The sequence below is a fragment of the Electrophorus electricus genome, chromosome 4 (assembly GCF_041902795.1).
Source record: "Electrophorus electricus isolate QZ-2024a chromosome 4, ASM4190279v1, whole genome shotgun sequence".
Taxonomy (NCBI): domain Eukaryota; kingdom Metazoa; phylum Chordata; class Actinopteri; order Gymnotiformes; family Gymnotidae; genus Electrophorus; species Electrophorus electricus.
The window spans coordinates 10,830,001-10,853,769 of NC_137500.1; the positions used below are offsets into that span (position 1 = coordinate 10,830,001).

Consider the following 23,769-nt stretch of genomic DNA (forward strand, 5'->3'; position numbering starts at 1 on the left):
GGAGTGGGCTGCACTCGCGCCAGCCGGGGCTCCTGTACACCACATACCACTACTGTTGGTGAAACGCGCGTGTGTGTGTGTGTGTGTGTGTGTGTGTGTGTGTGTGTGTGTGTGTGTGTGTGTGTGTGTGTGAGTGAGTGAAAGAATGCACACGTGTACACAGAGAAAAAACTCCATACCTCTTCAAGAGGTTTGCGGGTAGAGCTTTCCTTCAAACTCGAAATAAACTGGTTAAGGCCATCAGCAACATAAAACAACACTGCTAAATGTGTAACCTGATCAGTGTGAGTGAGAACGCTGGGTTGGCTGATGGCTGTACATTACTGACTGTTACATGGCTAAGTTGGGCTATGGAATTGTGTTCATACTGTAAATGGTAAAAATGGCCTTTGAGCACATATAGCAAAGAACAGCCCTGTTCTGATCATGCACTCCAGCTTTTCCTAGATGGAGTTACTGGAGCAGGTGGATAACGTTGCCATGGTTTCGGAAAGTGCACTTTCACAAAATACAAATGGGCATAAGATAAGTGTGGAGGAATGACTGCCTGTGCTGTGCCCCTTCAGCAACACCCAGTATCAGTCAAAGCCCGCAGCTGATAACATGGCTAATAAAAAGTCAAATTAGCTGCTAGCAAGGGGGGGGGGAAATACAAAGCAAAGGAAAAACATTCACTCCACTGGCAGGTGTATGATTATGGACATTTAAGCATTGCTTGGGTGGTTGGTACCTTGGTGTCGTTGTGCGAGCTGAGTTTGGGACTGGAGGCCGAGCGCGTCATGGCTGCAGCGCTGTCTGGTCCACGCAGGGCCTCCACACCCACGTCGGACGCTCCGGACGAGCCCAGCGCCACGGAGCTGCCCGCCTTACGCAGGGACGTTCGCCAGGAGCCCGGAGCCTCACTCACCGCTGCGCGCACCGGTTCTGTCTGCTTGCATGCGTGCACACACACACACACACACACACACACACACACACACACACACACACACACACACACACACACACACACACACACACACACACGCACGCGCACCTTTAGCTCACAGTGTTTGCACTGCACTCACTGATAGAACAGCATGCACCCAGTTAAGTTCACAGGCATGGCGCCAAAACTGAATTAAAATGCAATAAGAGCAGAACTTTTACTGCAGGCAAATATTTTGTCCACCTCAGTGTTTACACTAACGGCGTCTCCTTTGCTGGCTTTAATCTCTCCGCAGTCATAAACTATGCAAACGTGTGGGAGTGTGGGGCAGCCAGGAGGCCGAGCTCCGGGCACAGGCGTGTCTGGCTGCGTCTGCATGAGCTCGAGGCCTGTCCTGCTGTGTCCAGGGTGCAGAGGCAGAGCACCTTTTTGACCTGGTTCACCGCAGTGCTGGTTGCCGTGGCGGTCGCTAATGGAGTTGGATTGTTGCGCTTGTTGTTCAGGTTGTTGATCAGCTCTCGGGTTTTTGCTTTTTCTGAAATTGGACAGAAGGAGGATTGTTTTTGGTTTCGTTTCACCACATCTTTCGGATGAGTGTCAAGCATCACAGTCACGGACGGAGGCACCTGACTCCGCGTCGCTCTCCGATTCGCTCTCCTCCTCTGAGCTGGAGCTGCTGGAGGCTTTGGGCGCGGCAGTTGGGCGGTTCTGCGTGTTTGGCTCCTCCTCTTCCTCCTCTGTGGGTGGAGTCTGGAGGGCAGGCGGTGGGTGCTTCTCTCTCTCGTGCAACGTGATCTTTTCCTTGCTGCTCATACGAGAGATGGACGTCCTGCAGGGGCGGGCCAACACAGCCACCGGAACACGAGTGACATGCAAACCAGCCAACAGGTGAGCGTGAAGTGAATGCGCGAGCAAGCACTCTGGCTACAGTGAAAGGTATTGGCGTCCCACTTCTGTTTCATCTTATTAACCAAAATCGGCCATAAAACAGGCAAGAAATATACCAGTTTCATGTCATGTATCGATTACTTACAGCTTGGGATGCCAATACATTTTGCAATAATGTGCTTAACTGAATATTCTCACATAGACATACATACACACACACAAGTCCCAACATCATAGGTAAAGAAAGCTAAATAAAACAGAGAATTGGACATTTTATACACAAGACATTCAGAGGCCCGTGAGCAGCTAAGCTGATCACCCCTCACTCCTCATCATTTCCTGTCCTTTACTGATTCGCTCGCCTGTGTAATGATTTTTCTAATCCTCCGTTCCCGTCATGCTACCGGCGCTCACCTTCGAGCATGCATACACGACGGTGCGCCCGACTGCGAGGCACGAGCTGGTGAAAACCGCATGCGGAACACAGCCGAGAGCCACCGTTTGGGGGGGATACCTGCGAGGGCGGGCTGGCGCCATGGAGGTGGGCGAACTGGTCTCAATGACGGGCAGCTGGATCTTCTTCTTCTCCGTGCGCATCTGAGAGTTTACACAAGGCATCGGAATGAGACGCTACCAGACAGCGGTTGCCCTGCCCTGCTGCTGCCGCCCCCCGCCCAGACAACTGGACCCCATTCCCAGCATGCCTTCTTGTGTGATTAACTGCACAGAAACCAGCGCCCAGAGGTAAAGTGATGGGTGCGAGGCCCTGTTCTGTGCTGGGATGAGGAGTTCCACCCTGCTCCGTGGGTGCACTATAGCTGGTGTCTTTCACAGTGCATTCCAGTATGGACCACCTTTCCTTGGAGTGAAAGTGGTCTTTGAACAGAATGAACAGAAAGCAGAGAAAGGTGATAAGATAGTGCTTCCATGTGCAAGCGCACGCTTACTGCATTTTGCTTCTTCTGCAGCTCCTCCAACGTATCCACTAGATTCTCATCGGCGACATCCAGAGCAGTCTGACCCTACAGAAAGGGAGGGAAAAAGATCTTACCACCATATGACAACAGCACCAGAAAGAGGAGAAAGAAAAAGACAGGAGAGACAGACGGAGAGAGAGAGAGAGAGAGAAGGAACCCGCACCACGTTATTGATGGCGTTCATGTCACACATGTGTTCCACAAGGAGGGTGCAGGCATCCTCCTGACCCCAGTGTGCAGCAGCGTGAAGAGGCGTCCAACCGTCACAGTCCCGGCTCTCCACATCCAAACCACACTGCAAGAGTACTCTGCCATACAGAGACGGAGAGAGAGAGAGAGAGATCAGTTTGAAAGCTTAGAACATCTACTAGTCAACATTCCATTAATGTTCTGTTCCACTGCAGCCTGTAAAGTTGTGTGTGAAGTATTGTAGGGATGATGGATGGAGAGCGGGTGCAGCATGCACTCACTTGAGCACCTCGATGTAACCTTTAGCGGAGGCTACATGCAGGGCGGTAGCCTTGGTGTTAGGGTGCGGGGTTAGGGAGCCCGTTCCCGCCAAAACGGCCCTGGAGTCCTGCAGCATCACCTGCTCCTCCTCCTTCCTCGCCCGCTCCACATCCAGCCCTGAAAGAGCAGCGGCAGGGAGCTTAGCCTTTCCAGCACTCACTGTGCACTGCTTGAGAGCTGCACGTGGATCACATCTTGTTTTGTTGCAAAAGCAGCTGGACCATCCCACTTCCAGTGCGCCATGTGATGTGGCCTTCGGAAAACAACTAGTGGCTTCTTGATAAACTGTTACTTTAAATTAAAAAACAACAACAACAAAAAAAAACAACCTTAAAAAAAAAAAAAAAAGAAAAAAAAAAGACATACATTGATTAAATCAATCAATCAATCAGAGCACAGTTTCAAGGTTGACTGTTATTACTGATTACTGAAAGGACAAATAAACAGTTATCACACAAACATAAAAGGCAAAAGGCATAATACAATCCTTAACCTGAATGTTAGCAGTAGCTGGTGTGTTAACCATAGGGAGCTAGACTAGGGCTGCATTCTCAGAGCAACATGGGATAAAGAATTCAACATTTAAATGATTTAACTGTACTTCCAAAATATATGTTACACATAAATGTTCAGTCTCTGACACAGACCTCTATATTTTGAATTTGATCAAATATTTAAAAGGGATTTATGGAGTGCAGGTGCAATATTAAATAAGATGGCTTGGTTTAACAATCCCTTGTCTCCTCAATTTATCACATATTTTAAAGGCTCAAAATCTTACTAAAAAACTTGCACTCTGAATGAATTACAGTGTACGATTTAAGTCCAAGTGTAATCATGTCAAAACAAAGTCTTTTGTGAATGTTTGGAATGGTCAAATGTTTGAAAAGCTCTGAATGGGTTTTATGGCGAACACAGCATTGTCATTACTCCAACCTGTATGTACTCAATTTAGCCATTGTAATGAGCAGGGATACTTGGACAGAAATCCAAATAGAACCCACTGCAACAAAATCATGACATTTGAAATAATCACCACCCGCACTGCAGGACCCTGACGTCTGCCAGAATGCGGAATGTTTGCCCTCACATTCTCCTTTGAGATACGCATGATTTCGAGCTGTAACTTTGTGTACACAGATCTTTGTTTTGGGTCACATACACCATAAAGAAAGAGAGTGCTTTAGGTCCAAATGCTTATGCGGTGCTGCTCTTTCTGTAGAGCGTTTCCCAGCTTTCCTGGGAGCTTTCTGGCCAAACAGTAGCATAACTGCCTATTTGGACCTTTGTGGACAGCCTGGGTTTATATTTAAAAGACAAAAGCATGAAGGCAACAGAAAAGAGCCAGACAGCAAGAGTACAGAAAGCAGGACAATGTGGACCTGAACGGCTGGACATTAAACCGATCCACTTTCATACACATGCTTTCAGCTGATTTCAGAAAACTGCCTGAGGTGTGCATACATGCACTGACACTCTTAAACACACGCACGCATGCGTGCACACACGCGGATGCGGACAGACTTCTAATTGTTTATCTATAACAGGAAGTTCCTTAAACACAGGGAGAAGCTTCTGCCCTTTGTAGGATAGAAAACCAAGCGATCTTTCAGTAAAACCTAAAAGAAACACTGGAAAGCCACTTCGCTCTGGCCATCGATACAACTAGGCATGTTTGTGTAGGTGTGATAATCAGCCTCTGAAGATGAACATAAGGCAGGCGATGGGGTCATAGAGGAGCTCCGCGTGTATGTGTGTGTGTGTGTGTGTATATGTGTGTGTTCATGCGGTTTCTCCTCTTCCCCCTTGTCATTTTCATTTGTGTTTATTTCCACCTCACAGCTCCCTCCCTACCATGCCTCCCCTCGTCTCCTCTCGCGCTCATCCCGACACTCTCACCTTGTTTTTTGATCTCTGCCTTCAGCAGTCTCTCCATGGCGTCCTCCATGGCAACGTCCAGAGGAAGCTCTCCCTCACTGTTCACCGCACCCACCTGCGCACCATGTTCTATCAAGTACCTGCAACAAGGAAATGGAGCAAGGTCACATGACTCACTATAGCCACGTCACCCACGACATGCATAGTAAAACTAGCCATTACATGAGACATGACTGTGTCCACCTGTAACCACTGCGCACACACACACACACACGGCTATAACTGTCCACTCTTATCCAGTGAACACACACAAAGGACAGGCATGTTTATAACTGTCCACTCTAAACCTCGGAACAAACACACACACACACACACACACACACACAGTAACTGTCCCCTCGTAACCACGAATGCGTGTGCACACACTGACTTGGCAATCTGAATGAAACCACAGGAAGCAGCTGCGTGGAGGGGGGTCCAGCCTTCATTGTCCCCTCGGTTCACATCACTGCCGCTCTCCACAAGAAACTGCACCATCTCTGCGTTCTCATCGATACATGCCTATAGAACACGAGAGACAGAGATTATGATGAACTTTATTAATCAATTACAATATACAAACACGCAAGATATTAACACACCTTAGAATTTTTTAAAAAGCAGCAAAAACCACTCCCTCTCACAGAGCACAAAACATCACTGTAATCCCAAATATTTTCCTAAGTAGTCAGATCATTCATAGCAGAATAAAACTTAAAATCTAGCACTATATGACCTCACCAATCTTTTAAACACATTTACAATACTGCTATCAGTCTGACCGTCAAACACTTCCTACTGACCCACACTACCATCTTAGATTGCCCTAAAATGAAATTAAAAAGTTGACATTGTGCTTTCTTCTGTGTGTAATTAAATCACTAATAAAATGTGCTGATGTAAAAACAATCACCAAACCAATCAAAAATAATTACTAAGAGGCTAATCAAAAAATAATCAACCTGAGACATTCCATAAAACAGTGAAAAACCGTTTCCCTTATGCCACAATGCAGACACTCAGGACTCACAGCTGGAGTATGTAGCAAATGTACAAATGCAGTAAATGTACAATGTAAAATTCTCCACTGTAAATCACCATAAGGCCTCATTAGCGGTGGTTTATAGAACGCTCTCTAGGCTGGATTAAACCCATTCCCCCAGAGCCACTTTTTTGCACCAAGGGGTATCTATCCTGCGATCTAGTTTATCTTTATTTAATACTTTGACACAGGCTCTATAGAGGGTCTTCCCAGACACCTCTAAAGCCACGTTCTCAACACCCGATAGCTGAAAAAAGCGGCTCTCAGAATCCCCAAGGGCAGGTGATAGCGACAACCTAGGGAATGTGTCGTTGCCAGCACCAACACTCCTACCCATGTAGATGGGATTAGACTTGAGCAGAGCATGCTCTTCCTCTGTAAAGCAATTCTCCATTTGCCTCGAAGTTGACATGAAACGCAAAGACTTTACATTCAAGTGGGCAGCTACTCTGTCCACATTATCCAGCTCAGGACCTGCTAGGGTTACCAAATCCCCTAATGTCCAAACTCAAGCACTGCATAGAATTCTATCCAATGAACGGGCCAGCCCACTAGTGATGTCCAGGCGAGCTCCTCTGAGCCAGCACTTAGAAACTTTCCCGCGGCTGAATCTTGACGAAATTAAACTTTAAAAAGTCCAGTATAAAAAAAAAGTGGCAGATTTTGTAAAGGCAATATTTTAATGTTCCTTAGGAACAAAGGCAGGTCAATGGTCCAGCCCCAAAGTCTACGAAGCACTACACAAGGCAAAAGGTCTGCACTGGGTTTGCTGGCCCAGTGAGAAGTCTCTGCAAAAACTGAAGACGCGAGAGAGAGAGAGAGAGTTAAATATACAAGAAAAAAAAAAAATCTTGTCATTACACATTGTCGTTACACCATTCTAGTTCAAATGCCTCTGCATTGTTCATATCTTTATAAACATTTTTATCAAAAAGTGGTTCTGGTCTTCACCAGAACAATAAACAAAGGCAAAACATCTTGTCCAGATCTATCCTCCATCTTGTTCCACTGTGAATTATAAATCGCAAGTTGCATGACCCACGATAAAGTTCAGTATTTGCCATTTCAACTATGTTCAGCACCAAGAATAAAACCATACATTGTAAGAACCAGTGAACATTTGAGAGAGAGAGAGAGAGAGAGAGAGAGAGAGAGAGAGAATGACAAACAGAGCAATGTGAAGCAAAGATAAGTGATTACTTAATTACAGCAGTGGTTTTATTTTGTGCCCAGGCAGTTATACTTTATTTATGCATTATGTATCACATAATATGTACATGTTTTATTACATTCACCACCTATTTTATTGGAAACATTTATTGTTAGAAATGAGTTGTACATGTCCAGGCAGAGGCCATTTGCATGCACCTTTAGCATGTCCTCAAAGGCCTCCTCAAAGGTGATGTGAGATGCATGGATGGCAGACCACCAGGTGAAAGGTTGATGCATCAGATTAAGTGCATATTAAGAGCATTCTTTTCCAAAGAAGTGCTTCCAGTTCTTCAACCAATGACTCTGTGCTTTGAGTATTCTTTGCTTTGAGTAATATTGAGTATTACAAACGCACTTAACTCCAGTTTCCAACACTCTGGTTTCCTTTGGTGCTTTAAGCACAGCAATAAGAGCGGCTGCACAGAGGGGTCAGAGCGAGGGGATCGAGAGTAGGAGGGGGTCAGAGCGAGGGGATCGAGAGTAGGAGGGGTCAGAGCGAGGGGATCGAGAGTAGGAGGGGGTCAGAGCGAGGGGATCGAGAGTAGGAGGGGGTCAGAGCGAGGGGATAGAGAGTAGGAGGTTTTCACGCTGGTTTTCAGCGTGACTGGCCATTAAGTGATGTATGACTGATCGGTTTCATATTACTGATTCTGTGTCGGCCACGTTTACACCTGTTCACCACACAAAGGCGAGAGCAGCACAAACACAGCCACACGTGAAAAGTGTTGACAATAACATGAAGGCGCCTTGACTTTTCGTTTATATTACCTAGTTAACTTGTTTTCATTTGGAAAAATAAAAATATTACTCTTTATTGTATTTGGAAGTTTGTGAAAATGTTTCTCTTATAACCTAGTATACATTTTTATGTTTCCATTAAAAGAAAACTTGAACAAAAACGTTTCTGTATGCTGTAATTTTTAATTCTTAGAAAGTCATCGGCCAGTAATGTTTAAAAAAAAAATCTGAATCAGCCAGTCATGTTATATCGGAAATCTGAATCTGCCAAGAAAATTGCGATCGGTGCATCTTGACTAGAGAGCTGACTCTGTCTAAGTGATAGTCCGCAGCTAGAATGAAGGGCTGGGAGAAACCTCCCTTCTTGTACTCAAATAAATGATACAAGACATCAGAATTGCCAGCTGGACAATGGAATTCCAGCAGTAATCTCCCATTTAAAGTTGTGGTGTGAGATATGTATTTCAGTGCCTCATACCAGCACATATACAAGCCATCTGGGAAAGGACATGAACCAGGAGGCGTTTAATTATGGGATCTAGCCACTGGGGCAATATGGGGACTTACACTATAGGTCTGGTGATTTATACAACATAATTATCCACTCTTTGGAAAAGTACACACATACACTATATGTATAGGAGATAAAAATACCATAGAGATCTCATTGCAAACAACTTTCTTTCTTGCTAATGCCATGGTAATCGTCAGAGCTCCCTTTCCACACATAGAGAAGACAGAACTTTCTTCGGTTCATACCCTTTCACGCGCACAAATGCAAGTACAGAATTCCATCATACATCTCATCAGCTGCAGAGAGACTCTGGCCTGTAACAACTCCAGTACATGAATACAAGCTTCCACGATGATATCGCCATGGCGATATTGTTAGAGAAGATAAGTGACAGTAGCATGGGAAGTTCACATTTCCGCAAACCAGTTCCCTAGAGTGCTGTTCTGCTCCACTCAAACGCTCAAATGCTTTAGCCATCACGGGAAATCAAAGCTAGAAGCAGTGCTAGCTCTTTAGTGGCTGTTCTGCAGCTTTGGTTCTTTCTGTTAATGCTTTAAAATGGCCCACGGTTTCAATTGCCTGGCCTCCAACATACAACACACCCACCACCATCAGTAGCACCAATATGCCATTAACTCAACACAATACTCCCATTCTTCTCCCCACTAAGCCATGGTGATTTTTGTATTCACACTGGCCAAAAACATTTGGTCCATTTTGCTGGCTCTTAGAGAGACCAGCAGCAATTTCTTGAGTTAAAAAGGGAAAACCGAAAATCTGTGCCAAGTGAGCTAACCCTAACCCTGCGGGCAAGGCATACCTGCAGACAACTGCATGTACCAGCCTGGCCCATTTCCTAGTCCTGGTCTCTTGTCGTGTCAGGGTGGGTGTACAGGGAGAACAGGGGCGTCTTTTTATTGTGACGATGTGAAGTTGTGCAGAGAGGCTTGAGGGGCTCACTCGGTGTTTGCGTGTTAGAGTTGTGTGTGTGAGATATATATATATATATATATATGTGTGTGTGTGTGTGTGTGTGTGTGTGTGTGTGTGTGTGAGTGAGTGAGTGAGTGAGTGAGTGAGTGAGTGAGTGAGAGAGAGATGTATGTATGTATGTATGTATATATGTGTGTGTGAGAGAGAGAGAGAGAGAGAGAGAGAGAGAGAGAGGAGAGATGTGCGTGTATGTGTGTGTGTGTGTGTGTGTGTGTGTGTGTGTGTGTGTGTGCGCGTGCCTCAGAGAGTGACTGGACTTTCTACAGACAGTACAAGCAGCTGTTGTCAGGGGCAATGTTTTCCATCCCCTCACTGCAAATCCCACATGAACAGGGGGCACTTCCACCACCTCTTTTCCATCCCTGATCTAAAATTCCTCCAGTTCCAGTTCCACAGGGAACTGGCAAAAAAGGGGGATGGGGGACGAGAGACTGAGAGTGAGAAACAGAGAGAAAGCGAGAGAATGAGGGAAAGAAGGAGACATTGTATTGAAGAGATGGAAAATTTGGAGAGCAGAGTCCTATATTTAATCCTTGTTGCCATGCAACAAGAAAAGAACAGGGCAGAGGGGGCTGGACAGTACCAAAGAGTAGGTGACAGTACCACCATCCAGTACTTCACGCGCATGTACATGCCACTATATTACATAAACACCCAAAAGCACACATTCCAACTAACCCCCCCCCGCCCACACACACACACACACACACACACACACACACACACACATTATTCGTTTATGCGCATACACAGACCAGTGCATAAGTAATGGTTGTTTTCATGTTGTACTCTACCACAAACATTTACTATGAAATTAAAGTTCACGACAGCAGCTTTAATTGAAGGGTAAGAATGCCTACACATGTAGGCGGTATACCCATTTGAGGGTATATATGCCCATACTGGGTGAATCATGTAAGCAGTACACCCATTTAATGGTATTTCTGCCCACACTGAGAGAACAATGTGTGTGGTACAGCCATTTGAGGGTATATAAGCCTACACTGGGTGATCCATGTGGGTGGTACAGCAGTTTGAGGGTATGTATGCCCACAGTAGGTGAACCATGTGGGTGGCACGGCTGTTTGAGGTATATATGCCCACACTGGGTGAGCCATGTGGGTGGTACTAGTTTGAGGGTGTGTGTGCCAACACTGGGTAAACCCTGCGGGTGGTACAGCTAGTTGAGGGTATACACGGATGAACCTTGTAACCAATACAGCTGTTTTCGCTCCTATTTCAGGAGACGTAAATCAGCTGTTTGCTGGCCAGTTCAGTTGTTTTGATTCTTGGGGTGCTGTTTGAATCTAAAGTAATTTGCTGAATTTTCTCTCATCACATTTGTCAATACCAGTAAAGCAGGGTTTAAACAAACAAACAAACAAACAAAAACAAAAAACAAGACAAAACAAAACTATATTGTTATGTGTTTTTAAAAGTGGCAACTATCCCCTCACTAGTTAATTGCTAACGTATTTACCCATGTCAATAATTCAGAGCCTTGGTGGAAGTAAACATCCCACCATTACTATCTGGGTAAAGCATGAACCAGCACAGTATAAGCGCATTATGGGTGTGTAGGGCAAACTGCTAGATATGCGTAAATCTGGAAAAGGAGGTGCTCTAGAGTTATTTCTCCTCTCTGTAAGAGATGTTAAGATGTGGGCATATATCATTTCTTTAAAAAATGAAAAATTAAATTGATATAAAAAGTGGTTAAATAATGAAATAAAATTGTGTCTATAAAAACAACCATAACGTAGGTACAAAGGAACCAAAGAGAAGGAAATGAGGGGCTGTAACAGCTTTTGGCTAAAAGCAAGTTCAATAGTACAGTTCTGTGACAAATGTCTTGTGTCTTACACACAAATGAGATAGGAGGTATCAAGGAGAGGATGCCAGCCGCGGCCCGTGGCGACACACGGCAGCCGCGGCCCGTGGCGACACACGGCAGCCGCGGCCCGTGGCGACACACGGCAGCCGCGGCCCGTGGCGACACACGGCAGCCGCGGCCCGTGGCGACACACGGCAGCCGCGGCCCGTGGCGACACACGGCAGCCGCGGCCCGTGGCCTCTTGGCACTGGGAGGTGGATGGAAGCGTCTAATGCTCACATCAGACCAAACGCATCAAAAGTCCAGCAGTGCTTCACTTTGTGACTTACATGAATAATACAGGTCTCACAGTGCATCAGCAAGGGAGCAATAAAGCTGAAGGGAGTCCCTATAACCAGTGTAGATGCTAATACGCTACGCTGAGATAAAACAAATGTTTTTTTTAATGTTTTGATGAATAAAGAATGGATGTCATAGCGGCTACAGGGCGGAAGCTGTGTTTGCAACTTGCTTTGCATTACGGCTGCTTGTGTGGGGGTGCTCTAAGAGCTCTCTCTGGGGCAAGGAAATGCATTCCTCCGTTCCAGTAGGGTAATCCGATGGAGGCCAGTACAGTCATAACTCCAGCTCCCTGAGTATTGCTTCCCACTACTCTCGCTCATATGACAGAACAACCTATAATGCAGATCCCCTCACTAACACACTCAGAAACATAACATGCTGAGGTTTAGAAAAAGAAATGGCTCCTTACATTCGGTGATTTCTGCTTTCCCTTTCACCGTATGCTTGCTTGAGACTGATGGTGAACGAGAATGTTTGAGCCAGACAACGGTGCTTCTGCTCACATCATGGACCAGCCAGAAGACACTGCTGCTGCTTACTAGCAACATGCTTTGCTGCCAAAGACACAGTGCGAATGAGGAGCTACTGCTACTCGAGAATTTGACTTCTATATTTCACAGCTGTTTTCTATTGCTGTATTTGGAACAAAGTTACGTGAAACATAAAACTAAAAGAGCCTGGGTGTGCCATGACAGAGAAGCCACGGGTCTTTGTATCTGTTAAAGATAAGATGCTTTTGAAGTGAAAACAATTGGTTTCACAGGATGTTTTGTTCAGGATTTGTTTTGAAGTGTTTCACTTCTGTCTTCCAGTGAGATATGGAGAGCCATGCAGTCGCAGAGCTGTGCAAAGTGACAACCCCTAAACACAAATGAACATGCCAAAACAAAGTGCATCATAAACACTACCTTGAGATGTTAACGGACCTCTTATGGTACTGTATCCAACAGGCTGCTGGTAATGAAATGGAGATGTGAGGGCAAGAGATGTGAGGAACGTGTGAGATGTGCACTGTGTTCATGCCTGGCTCTGACTAGAACGTGTGTGTGTGTGTGTTAGAGAACAAGTGAAAGAATGGGTGAAGATAGACAGTCCTTTCAGCAATGACATTAAATTCTAAGACTGCTTGTTAATAATTCATGTTCTTGTACTTCACAGCAATGGTGTGTGACAATGACTCACTTTGCAAAACCGAGAAATACATTATGTAAGATTACAATAATTCCATAGATATTACAAAAATTGCAAATCTTTCAAATTGCAAGTATCTCAGTGGTCTGGGAAGATGGACCTTGATCATAAGGTCATTATTCAGCTCCAGTTGACGCCTATGGTCATTCTACCTTTGACCTAGGCTCTCTGCATCCTCCCGGTGGAGAAGCTTCATTGTTCACCAAGGTCACACTACTGGACAGTGGACTGGCTAAAGGGCAACATGTACAGCCCGATCCTAGATTGGACCGTCCTCAGGCCTCTGAGCCTGGTTAAGAAGGCTTCACAGCAGTCAAGTGCATCAGAAGCCACAGCATCAGAAGCCTGTTACTGCCTGCCAGTAGGACACAGCTCCTGTTTACATTAGCAAGACTGCAGGCAGCAAACCATTTCTGAAACTCTATCCATAACTGAAGGGGAACTGTGTGTGTGTGTGTGTGTGTGTGTGTGACCAGTATAAAAGAGAAAATTGTACATCTCTGACAAGATGTGACACTGACTCTGTCCAGAGCAGCTTTACCACACACACACACACACACACACACACACACACACACACACACACACAAAATTTTACCACCACACCCCAAAATTTTTTAGATCTGGAATTCTCATTTTGCGGTTCGTTTCACAAAACAGAGCTGGTTACATATGATAAAATGTTCTCCATCAGAAACGTAGTCTGTAGCAAGGCTCGCACACAGCTCCGTGGATGAGAGTAGGAAGCACAGCAGCCCACGCTGCCTGTTAAACACTTCATCCCGAAGCGCTCCTCAATGACGCCAGCACCAGCCAGCCCACACGGGAGTCGTGGCTGCAGAACTTGGCCCTATCAGTTATTCACACTGCCATTAAGGTGCATTCATCTGCTTTGTGGCTGAGGAGACAAACCAAACAAAACAAAACAATCCCAACCGTTACCAGCTCCATGACCTTACCCTCACCGTAAGCTGGTCACGGTGTATTGGCTCAGTCTTCACTACTGACAATTTGTTCCACTGAGCCTTTTAGCAACTGTCCAGCCATGACGTCACAAAAATGCAGCGCTCCAGTCCAGTGGTACACAATTACTGTTTAAGTCCACGCTGTCTGTTAGGTTCTAATGTCTTGCAATGACATGGCAAAGATTAACAGCTGCTTGTTTATCCACATGTATCTTTTGGAACTTTTTTAGGCTTCTGTACTTCCTGTAAGTCAAGGCCTTAACTGGCTAGACGTGTGTCATGACTATTTGTGGGTGTGTCACTGTCACGGAGCGCATTCGGTAAACTAACCGAGCCACAACCTCAAGGTAATAGGTATATTGCACTAGGAGTTAGAAAGTAAAATAAGTAAAACATTATATTGACTGATTTAACACTATGGATGGCAGCTGTTTCCAACTAACTACAAATGAGGCGGGAGTATAAGTGGACAGTTATAATAAAACCTTAAATACAACTGAACTAATGTCCGCACCTCTGTAACCTTGCTTAGTTTTTATGTTATGGCGGAAATCTACGGTAGCGCCAGGATTAGTCACGGACCTTCCCGGGACGGGAATCCGAGCACGAAAGGAAGCCCTTACTGCAACCATCCATGTGAAACAGTAGCATTTAAGTCCACTGACGACGCCAAAGTCTTCAGACTACTCCGGTTTGAGTGTTCCCGAAGAAAGGAAAACGAACACGGTGATACGGCCATTTACAGCCAAGACTTCGAAAAAGAAAATAACATCTGGTTTTAAAATGATATCCGTTGCCTACATGTCGTTTTATGACTTGACAGCAAAAGTGTTTGATAGAAATAGTTTCACGTTGCTGCCAAAATATTATAATTTACTACATTAAAAGCAATACCCACTACGTCCAAAGTCACCCAGTCTACTTTGTGTGTCAGTAGGAATGTACTGAGGGTGTCTAAGGCTTGAACTCGTAGTTCTGTCCGTTTCTCCGACATTTCTCTGTTCTGTCAGTGTCTACAACGCGACATCAGTGAACTTCATCAAGTGGTTTCTTTCTTCTCCACACGGAACATAACTTGGAAACAGTGTAGCCAAACTTAGAAACTTTTCTCGTGGGTGCTAATGGCACGAGCCACGATCACATTCCTGGCAACAAAATAACATTATTTTGTATCAACAAAGGAGAAAATGAGTAGCTAGAGCTGTTCTTCTACCTGATGAAGTGCCGTCAGTCCGTCTATATTTGCGTGGTTGATGTCAGCGCCCTGTCTCAGTAGCTCCGCTACCTCCTCCCGGTCCCCGGCAGAGCAAGCGGCCATAAACACTGCACCCTGGGCGAAACGAACTTTTGCCCGGCGGCCACCTATGCCCAAAGACGGACTCCTCACTTCTGCGCCAGTCAGATCTGTTTCCGATCCCTGCCACCGTTGCAGCTGATCCTGCCGTCGCTGCTTCGCAGCTTCGGACCTGGAACGGTCAGTGGCCGCCATCTTCCTCGGTCTCTCCCGGCAAATTCAATTTATCAAGAGGGGGGAGAGAGGAGATTCGGAGGGGTCGGACACTCCGACATCAAGGCCCGACAATAAAGAATTGCTCCCCCTCCCGGCCACGGAAAAGCATTGCACAATGAATATAGGGTGTAGCTACACACGTGAACAAACTAACCAATAGATAAGAGAGAGAAGGGCAACGACGCACTCTACCGACTTCTAACAACCCAGGCAAGCAATTCAAGTATACCAAAGGTAGTAGGAGTTAAGGAGCACTAACGTGGAAAAAATGAAAGAAGTGAGGCCTATGTAATACCCTGCATTCTTGGAAGTCGATGGTATTTGTACATTATACGTAGTCATCAAAAGATATTCAGTTTACACTAAACATTTGGTTTATTCACAAGCTAGGATTTATGACCAAACGGAATTACTCATTCAGTTAGTCTAGACACGGGTGCCATTTCCTAGTCATAATTTAATCAAAAACTTGAATTATGATACAATTATAGTATACTATTTTATTATTAATCCATAACATACAATTAGACAGAGAAAAGTCAACCATTTTACATACCCCCCCAACCCCCCCCCCCCAAAAAAAAACAAAAAAAAAAAACTTTGGTAAGCAGAAATATATATGTACATGGACAGTACCTGAAAGGAGCATTCTATTGGACATTGCGTTGAAGTTCCTTATGGTTGCACACCAACCAGCAAAGGCCATAAATCCAAGATCCTATAAAACAATACCATACCTCTCCAAATTCCCTTAATCTTCCTGCATTACTGATACATATACATATATAATAGCTCACATCCACTTTCTCTCTCAATTCCCTTTCTCATGTAGACAGTGCTTCTTTGATACATACTGATAACATTCCTTTAGGTCCTCCCTTACCTACACATACTAAGACAATGGATATTAAAACACTGAAGATCTTAGAGCGGGATGTAGGGCAGAAACCTTTAAACATATTGCAACTTAATCCACCATCTTATTGAATTTCAGATGCATTTTTCATTTCAAACTGTTTACATATTATTGTGATTGTCAAATAAGCAACACTGCAATGGTTCAAAGGGCCTTATATATTTTTAAGCCATATTTTACTGTCATCAATTTGAACAAATATTGGAAAAGTGATGGTCGATCTTACAGCCCTTGGTCTGAACTCCAGTCCCTCACAACGCAGTCCTTTTTACTGCGCTATTAACCCCAAAGAGCACAACACAACCTGCTTAGTGTACACACACATCGTCCAACCCCAGATTCCTGTATCTCCCAGACACAGTATTCCAGCCTATTACTCTTGAACAGAGCTCACTGACCTGGCTTTCACAGAGCCCAGTCCTGCAGCCTCCAAGCAGATGGAGCAGGAAGACACTCCCCCAACCTATTGTCCTTTATTCCAGAAACAGAGAAAGTAGAAACAGGAAGCTGAAGATCTTTAGAGAATGGACATTTCCCCAAATGCATCTTCAGACAGTTCACAATAAAGTTTAGATTGCAGTCCATGGGTGAAGCTGGCAAACGTTAATGACAGACTTCTTTTCAATAGCCGGAGCTGACTTGAATTTGTCATGCTGTAATTTCTCATTTCCTCTGCATGGTGGACAGCACAGTACTTTACTGCACTGTTGTTAAGGCACTGTTCCATGATGACCCACAGCAACAGCAGTATTGGGAGTAATAAAATGAACATTAAGTTTCAAGTGAAGTACCTAAAGACTATGCTAAAGACTGCAAATATATTATAAGGATGCTATACCCAAGGGACATTTAATTACACATAAACATCTCGAGTCCATTTAAAGAATCACACAAATGCCTTATCACCTCCAGTTGTGTTCATCTTAATGAGACAATAAATAATCACAGCTTATTCATACTTCTTGCTTTGTAAAACATTTGATAGTTTGCTTATGACATCTGTCATTGCTTTGGTAGGAGATCTGATTTAGGATTCTAAGCTCATAGTTCTTCCAGGACGTCTAGAGGTTCCGCATCATCACATGACCACACAGTAGACAGTAGATCTTCCATGACTGAAGCAATGCACTCTGGGATATGATGCTACTCTGAGGGGTGTGTTCTGTGAAAGGTAGAGATAGGGCAGCCCACAGGACGCATGGTCAGCCCTTCATCCATCTCTTCTTGGGTGGCTGGATGTGTGGAGGTGGAGGTGGAGGTGGAGGTGGGCGAGGTTGGCCCAGAGCAGAAGGAGCCACGTAGGTCCAGATTAATGCAGGCGAGGCCCACAAACAGCTGCCGCTGATACTGCTCTAGCCGCTGGATGGCATCCAGCATGGATGAGCTGCCCCCAGACACCCATCCCGGCAGCAGGCTGGCAGCACTGGAGGCAGCCGGTGCAGACTGAGAGTGCCTCAGCGACAGCTGATTGGAGAGTCTGAGTAGAGGCAGAAAGACTATTAGTGTAGATATGTTTGTAGGTTGTGGATATGTTTGTAGGTTGAGTGTATTTATTTGTGTGGGTACTTACCTTGCAGAGACTTGCTGGGACACACTCCTACTAGCATGATGCAAAACATACTTCAACACCTTCACTGTCTGCTCTTTAATCCAGCCTACATCCTCCTGGACATCAGGCAGCCACTCCAACAACCTGAGAGAGTCGGGGGGGGGGGGGGGGGGGGGGGGCCTCATTAACCAAAGATGACACACCATTATCAATGTTCTAGATTTCAAGATAACAGTTTCCTTAAAGATGTCAAGGAATCGAGCTGCTGACTGATAGAGCAGGTGGATGCTGTCACCTGATACTCTGTGATAAAGCTGACTCCAAAGGTAGGGTATAAGGCAACAAGATGGTTGACAGCATCCTGATCGGGAACATGTTGCTTAGAGACTTTAAGGGGCTCTGTCTTTCCCTACAGGCCTCCACCAATGCTAGATGGAGAGAAAGAGAGAAAGAGAGAGAGAGATGCAATGATTTGAGAGAGAGAGAGAGATATGCAAAAATTTGTACTTAATAGACTGAATAAAAACTGAACACTTGAAGCAACATGACCATCACTGACAGGGTTCCAACATTCTGGCCTAATGTACTAACATGGACACAACAAAGTCCTTTTTTAGGTTTCTGAGGACAGCAGTGTCTATTAAATGCCAAAAAGAAAGCTTTATTTCTGATTTATCTGCCTGTATTATTTTAATACCTCTATGCAGCTGTGGTGGTAAGTGTTCAAAGATGTGGTCTTCCACGCTTGAAGGAGCATCTGGCACCAGCTCCTCTCTTTGTCTTTCCTCACCATCCTCATTCTCAATGTTTTGCTTAGCCTCCTCATCACTGTTATGTAACGGGCGGTGTGGACATCGGAACTGCAGCAGGCCTAAACACACGCACACACACAGAATAATTGGCATCAAAACGTTTCTTCTACTGCTGCTGACACTACTAATAATGACCACTAAAGGGCAGTGCTACACTTAGGAACGTCTTCCTCTAGCTCACAATCACAGCAGCAGTCTAGCACTATAATAATCCTTACTCTGTGAAAGGGCATACGAGTACCTTATGTACTAAAAAATAGGTATACAAATTACAGCAACTCTTTCAAATAACCCCATAATAAAATGTACCTCTTTCCTACACAATTTTGATCAAAATACTGTAAATGATGGTCATTTTCTCTCTCTCTCTCTCTCTCTCTCTCTCTCTCTCTCTCTCTCTCTCTCTCTCTCACCATTTTTCTTTAGGAATCGCAAGGCATCTTTGTATCCTTGCTCACACATGGTCTTCATTACCTGATAAGGAAATACACAGAAAATTTACAATGAACAGGCAAGGTGAAGTATATTTCAACTGGAATTTTACTGATTTGTGTGTGTGTGCTCATTTTTACCAATGCGTCAGGAGGGAACAGGGCTCTGGACACTCTGTACAGGTTGGAGAGTGTGAACTGTATGGAGGTGTTGGTAAATCTCAGCTCATGCAGGTTGGTGGAGCTGGCATCTCGAGGGCAGATGTCACTCTCCCCTGAGAACGGAGAAACCGTGATGGTGTTCTTCAGCTCATACTGAGGCAAATTATCACTGATTCCTCCATCCACATACCGCTACAGAGAGAACAAGAGAAGAAGATCCAGGTCAAGAGATCTATACCAATATATATCAATACATGCTTCCTAAAATACAGTAGAATGACCTTAATTGTGGTAAATTCCAACATACAAAAAAGCAAACATTTGGAGAGTTAAATGAAGTTGTAGGAATTTCCATGTCCATGATATGATTATTTATATCTGGGTACCATGGGAGCAGGAAAACAACAGCATCCTTACACTGTGACTCTTGTCATAGTTGGCAGTATAAGTACGCGCACACACACACACACACACACACACACACATACACACACATACACACACACACAGACACACACACACACACACACACACACACACACACACACACACACACACACACTTCCTTATCACAGAATGCATACACTGCAAAGAGGACCACATGCATACACATTCACACACTCACACTGACCCTGGAGTACTGTTCTGGCATTGTTCCATCAAATCCCTGCCAACACACATACACACACACACACACACACAGTGATTCATTAAGTGCCACACATGGCAGAGGAAAGGTGTATTTATGACACTGATGGTGTAGAGAGACAAGAATACTAAAGCCTGAAGATCTGACCTGAGAACAGTCAGAGTATATTCACATAACGCATAAAAAAAAGCATTTCTGGGTTTTCCTCCAACCAAAGGATATTTAGAATAGTCACATCTATTTTCAGCATATATCATTGCAAAACTGAAATCTGTATCCTCCCACAACTATAATCTTTTCGACATACAATGACTCACTCATCTGGCATCCATATAAACTGCCACGTTTTATCTCATCATTGTGGGTGTTTTGTGTCCAAGGTCCATTTAAGACAAGTTCAAGTTTGCCCCCTCAAACTTCTTATGGTCAAGAGCAGGTCTCTGCAATCTACCAATTATTACAGTGATCATACATAAACAAACATACAGACAGGAAAGAGGACGTAGGGAAGGGGGTGATTCAGAATGTCCAGGGAAAGAATAAACAGTTCATGGAAAAGCCAGTAAAAGAGAGCAAAGGGCATGGAAGTCTCAGAGCCCCATGACGCAAACACCCTGCTCTTCCCATTCTAAACAAACAACACCCTGCTCTTCCCATTCTAAACAAACAACACCCTGCTCTTCCCATTCTAAACAAACAACACTCTGCTCTTCACCATTCACTATCAAACTAGAATTGGCGGTGGGGGTTGTTAGTTTATTGTGTGCTTAGTTGTGATCTACTTAAACAGATACAGATCTTAAACAGTGTGGATTAAAATACATATGCCTAATAAGCACCCAATTCATTTAAAAATAATTTTTCACCTTGTATCCTAACTAGAAGAGGATCCTATACATACACAATAACAGGACCAAAGAGCTTTTCCTTCTCAAGCATATGACACTGGCACATGCTAACTGTGACCTCAGGCGGTCAACTGACGATGATGAAGAATACATGTTCTACTTACCACTCCCTGGAATGTAGGAGGTATAAGGCCAGAATACACTGGGATGAAAGTACTGCAAACACACGCCTGGAGACAGACATAGACACAGACATACAGACACACCAGAAATGTTGTATAATTCAATTTGTTTATTTGCGAATAGTGATTGAAGTAGAGTGGAAGAATATGTACAATATGCTTTGCATTCAGTAATAAAGCCATGGTCTGCTGATCTCAGTCTTCATACAAACTTCATCTGATGTTTTTTTCTGCATATGGATGACTAAACTTGAAAGCGAAGCCTTCTTGTGGAATTGTCTTGCCATATATTAAAGCACCACGCAGAGGTTGGAAGTATGTTTTAGCAAACCTGAAGATAATAAAAACCTTGCTTCTAAAGTGACTATATAAAAGCCATCTATTTACCACTACAATGATTGACACAGTTCCAAGATAGTGCTACTGGAACTTATAGATGGATGCCTGTGGGTGCTCAGCTACTGAATGAAGTCTGCAGAAATTAAAGTGACATTTACTGTATACTTATCTTTTCAACTTCAGCTTAAAGTGCTTTCTTAAATACTTTGTGTGTATGTGTGTGTCTGTCTGAATGTGTGTCCATCTTACTTGCACCAGTTCCTCGTTGCAGCTAAAGTGTGAGACCAGTACGTTCTCCCCATCAGTGACGCGGGTGAGGGAGATACCCAGCTTGCCTGTGGCCTTGCTGTAGGCATCAGGGGGCAGCATGCGAAGAAGCAGGGTCCTCATGATCTTTACCACATTAAAAGAGGGGTGCATCGGCCCCAGAAATCGCTTCCGTGCTTCCTTTGCCACATCAATAATTTGGGCCCCTGTCGCTCCTGCAAAGCGGGACATTAATGGAAACACAATGACAAGCTGAAAACAGGTGCTGCATGCAAGCATGACATCATGCAGGGACAATCACCTGCAGCATTGTAGACTTTATTCAAAGTTGGCTTGCTACTACAACATATTCATTTCTACACAGTCAGTTGTTTGTATGCCGGAGATTTCATCATACCAACTATACTGAAAAGGTTAATGTATACAATAATGTTGCCACAATTAGGTCTGGTTTTAAATTGTTAAAAAGATGAGAGAATTCGAGAATTTTTTACCCATGCAAGCCCCACTGACGAGCGCTGACGCAGTCAGAGCTCCCGCGGAGGCGCCGTAGACGTGCTGGGCATTTTCAACAAGAAAAGGTGCCTGTTCCTGCAAACAGCTGGCGACTCCGACATGATAAATACCAAGAAACCCACAACCGGCGAATGATATATTCCATGGCGAGTCTAGAGGAAACATTCTGTATCCGAGGGATTATTTGTTCTCGATGATTTTAAGGAAGACGTGTTGAGAGACTAAGAAGCAAAATCTCTTCTCACTTTAGTAATGCAGTCTAAAATATGAACAGACACCATGTTCTCGCTGAAAATAAAAAGATGTTGACAAAACATTAGCTGGTTATGTGCAGTGCCATGTTCAATTGATAGCCTAGCAGCCCTCTTGTAATGTTGTTACACAATACCACATTAGTTCAGTAGGCTAAAAAAATCTTGCCTTGTCTTTATATCGTTCAACAGTTCAGATGAGTCATATTGAGTCATAGGCTATTAAATAAACTTGCGAAACCCCGAGAGGACCGGCCTCGGTGTCCACACGCTCATAACTGTCAAAAGTTGCTTTTTAAGGAGGCACATGTAACTATATACGTGCCGTGAAGTCGATCTCGCCCAATCACAAGTCAGGAATCGTGAACCTCCCGCGCCTTCGGTCGGAGGATTTCCACAAAAGAAGTACTGACGCACGTGACCTGTGTTTATGTTCGCTTTAATATAACCTTCTGTACTTTTACGTCAGCCACGTGGGTCTTTGGTAGCACTCTGGGACATGAACAGGTAGCAGCAGCCTATTAGTAACTATGTAATAAAGCAGAAAACACTTTAGGACACTGATGAAATAATGTTTCATTAGCATGGCGTTTTACCGCTTGTCTTTATGAGGGTTCCCTCAAATTATGTGTGATATTATAGAGATATCCAGATATGTTTTGTTTTGTTTTGGCAAAGCTTTCTGTATAAATCTCACTGGGTATTGTTGCGATTGTCAAGAAACGAAGGCGTCGTGTTTTAAGATGGAAACTGATTTTGTTAGGCCATTTAGACTACCATTTAAAGTCCAGTGTTTTCACATCAAAGTGAGTTTTTAAAGTTTTTTTTTCTCTCTCTCGGTCGCAAACATTACGGTAAAAATCAATTCTGTAATGTTTACTGCACAATTTAGGGTACTTTGACATTTTTTACATTTATTCTATATATTCTACAATTATTGCAATAGACTACCAAAAATATCCTGAAAATTATCTGGAACAGAATGAGTGAACTTTTTTTACAGGAAAAATACTTGTCGCATGGAACATTCGGTCTGCTGAAGCCTTCCACCTCCTGCCTCATATGGAAATCTGCGTTATTCGTTATACATATAAATACTGCAAACATGGTCCTCAATTTATCCACATAATGCAACAGAAGTACTCGTTGTTCTAGTATAGTTTAAGGGGGCTCTTCTTAGAATATGGGGTGAGTGAATTTGCTGTGACAATATTACATTATCCTTTGGCCTACTTCGACATCGTGCCAAATTGTATTTTGAGGAAAAGTAGATTTATAGGGTCAAT

The 23,769-nt window shown here is 44.2% G+C and overlaps 2 protein-coding genes across 4 annotated transcripts in view; both read right to left on the bottom strand.

Annotated features, from left to right (window-relative positions):
* Positions 1 to 16,462, bottom strand: part of zmp:0000001167 (protein phosphatase 1 regulatory subunit 12A) — a 30,255-nt gene extending 13,793 nt beyond the window's left edge. The window contains exons 1-11 of one of the 2 annotated variants that reach the window (XM_081712343.1): positions 16,198 to 16,462; positions 5,612 to 5,742; positions 5,203 to 5,321; positions 3,264 to 3,420; positions 2,957 to 3,101; positions 2,764 to 2,838; positions 2,331 to 2,413; positions 1,555 to 1,757; positions 1,354 to 1,463; positions 731 to 928; positions 1 to 32 (exon numbers count right to left, since the gene is read on the bottom strand). The exon at positions 1 to 32 is cut by the window's left edge and continues 69 nt beyond it. In XM_081712343.1, the coding sequence (XP_081568469.1) occupies positions 1 to 32; positions 731 to 928; positions 1,354 to 1,463; positions 1,555 to 1,757; positions 2,331 to 2,413; positions 2,764 to 2,838; positions 2,957 to 3,101; positions 3,264 to 3,420; positions 5,203 to 5,321; positions 5,612 to 5,718 (1,229 nt within the window). In that variant the 5' untranslated portion in view covers positions 5,719 to 5,742; positions 16,198 to 16,462. Of the gene's footprint in view, positions 33 to 730; positions 929 to 1,353; positions 1,464 to 1,554; positions 1,758 to 2,330; positions 2,414 to 2,763; positions 2,839 to 2,956; positions 3,102 to 3,263; positions 3,421 to 5,202; positions 5,322 to 5,611; positions 5,743 to 15,264; positions 16,068 to 16,197 lie in introns of those variants that run through there. The other variant, XM_035523600.2, reaches the window with a different exon arrangement.
* Positions 16,463 to 16,934: 472 nt separating this feature from the next.
* pnpla2 (patatin-like phospholipase domain containing 2) lies at positions 16,935 to 22,861 on the bottom strand. Of its 2 annotated transcripts, XM_081712344.1 has the most exons (10): positions 22,211 to 22,861; positions 21,699 to 21,931; positions 21,093 to 21,158; positions 20,063 to 20,098; positions 19,411 to 19,623; positions 19,252 to 19,312; positions 18,724 to 18,897; positions 18,322 to 18,454; positions 18,048 to 18,170; positions 16,935 to 17,954 (listed from the first exon to the last, which is right to left on the bottom strand). In XM_081712344.1, exons 1-10 carry the CDS (start codon positions 22,395 to 22,397, stop codon positions 17,621 to 17,623), a joined length of 1,560 nt encoding a protein of 519 aa, XP_081568470.1. In that variant the 5' UTR covers positions 22,398 to 22,861; the 3' UTR covers positions 16,935 to 17,620. The 2 variants fall into 2 exon arrangements, with proteins under 2 accessions (XP_081568470.1, XP_026883080.2); XM_027027279.3 differs by lacking the exon at positions 20,063 to 20,098 and having other exon boundaries at positions 22,211 to 22,859.
* Between the last annotated feature and the right edge of the window lie 908 nt (positions 22,862 to 23,769).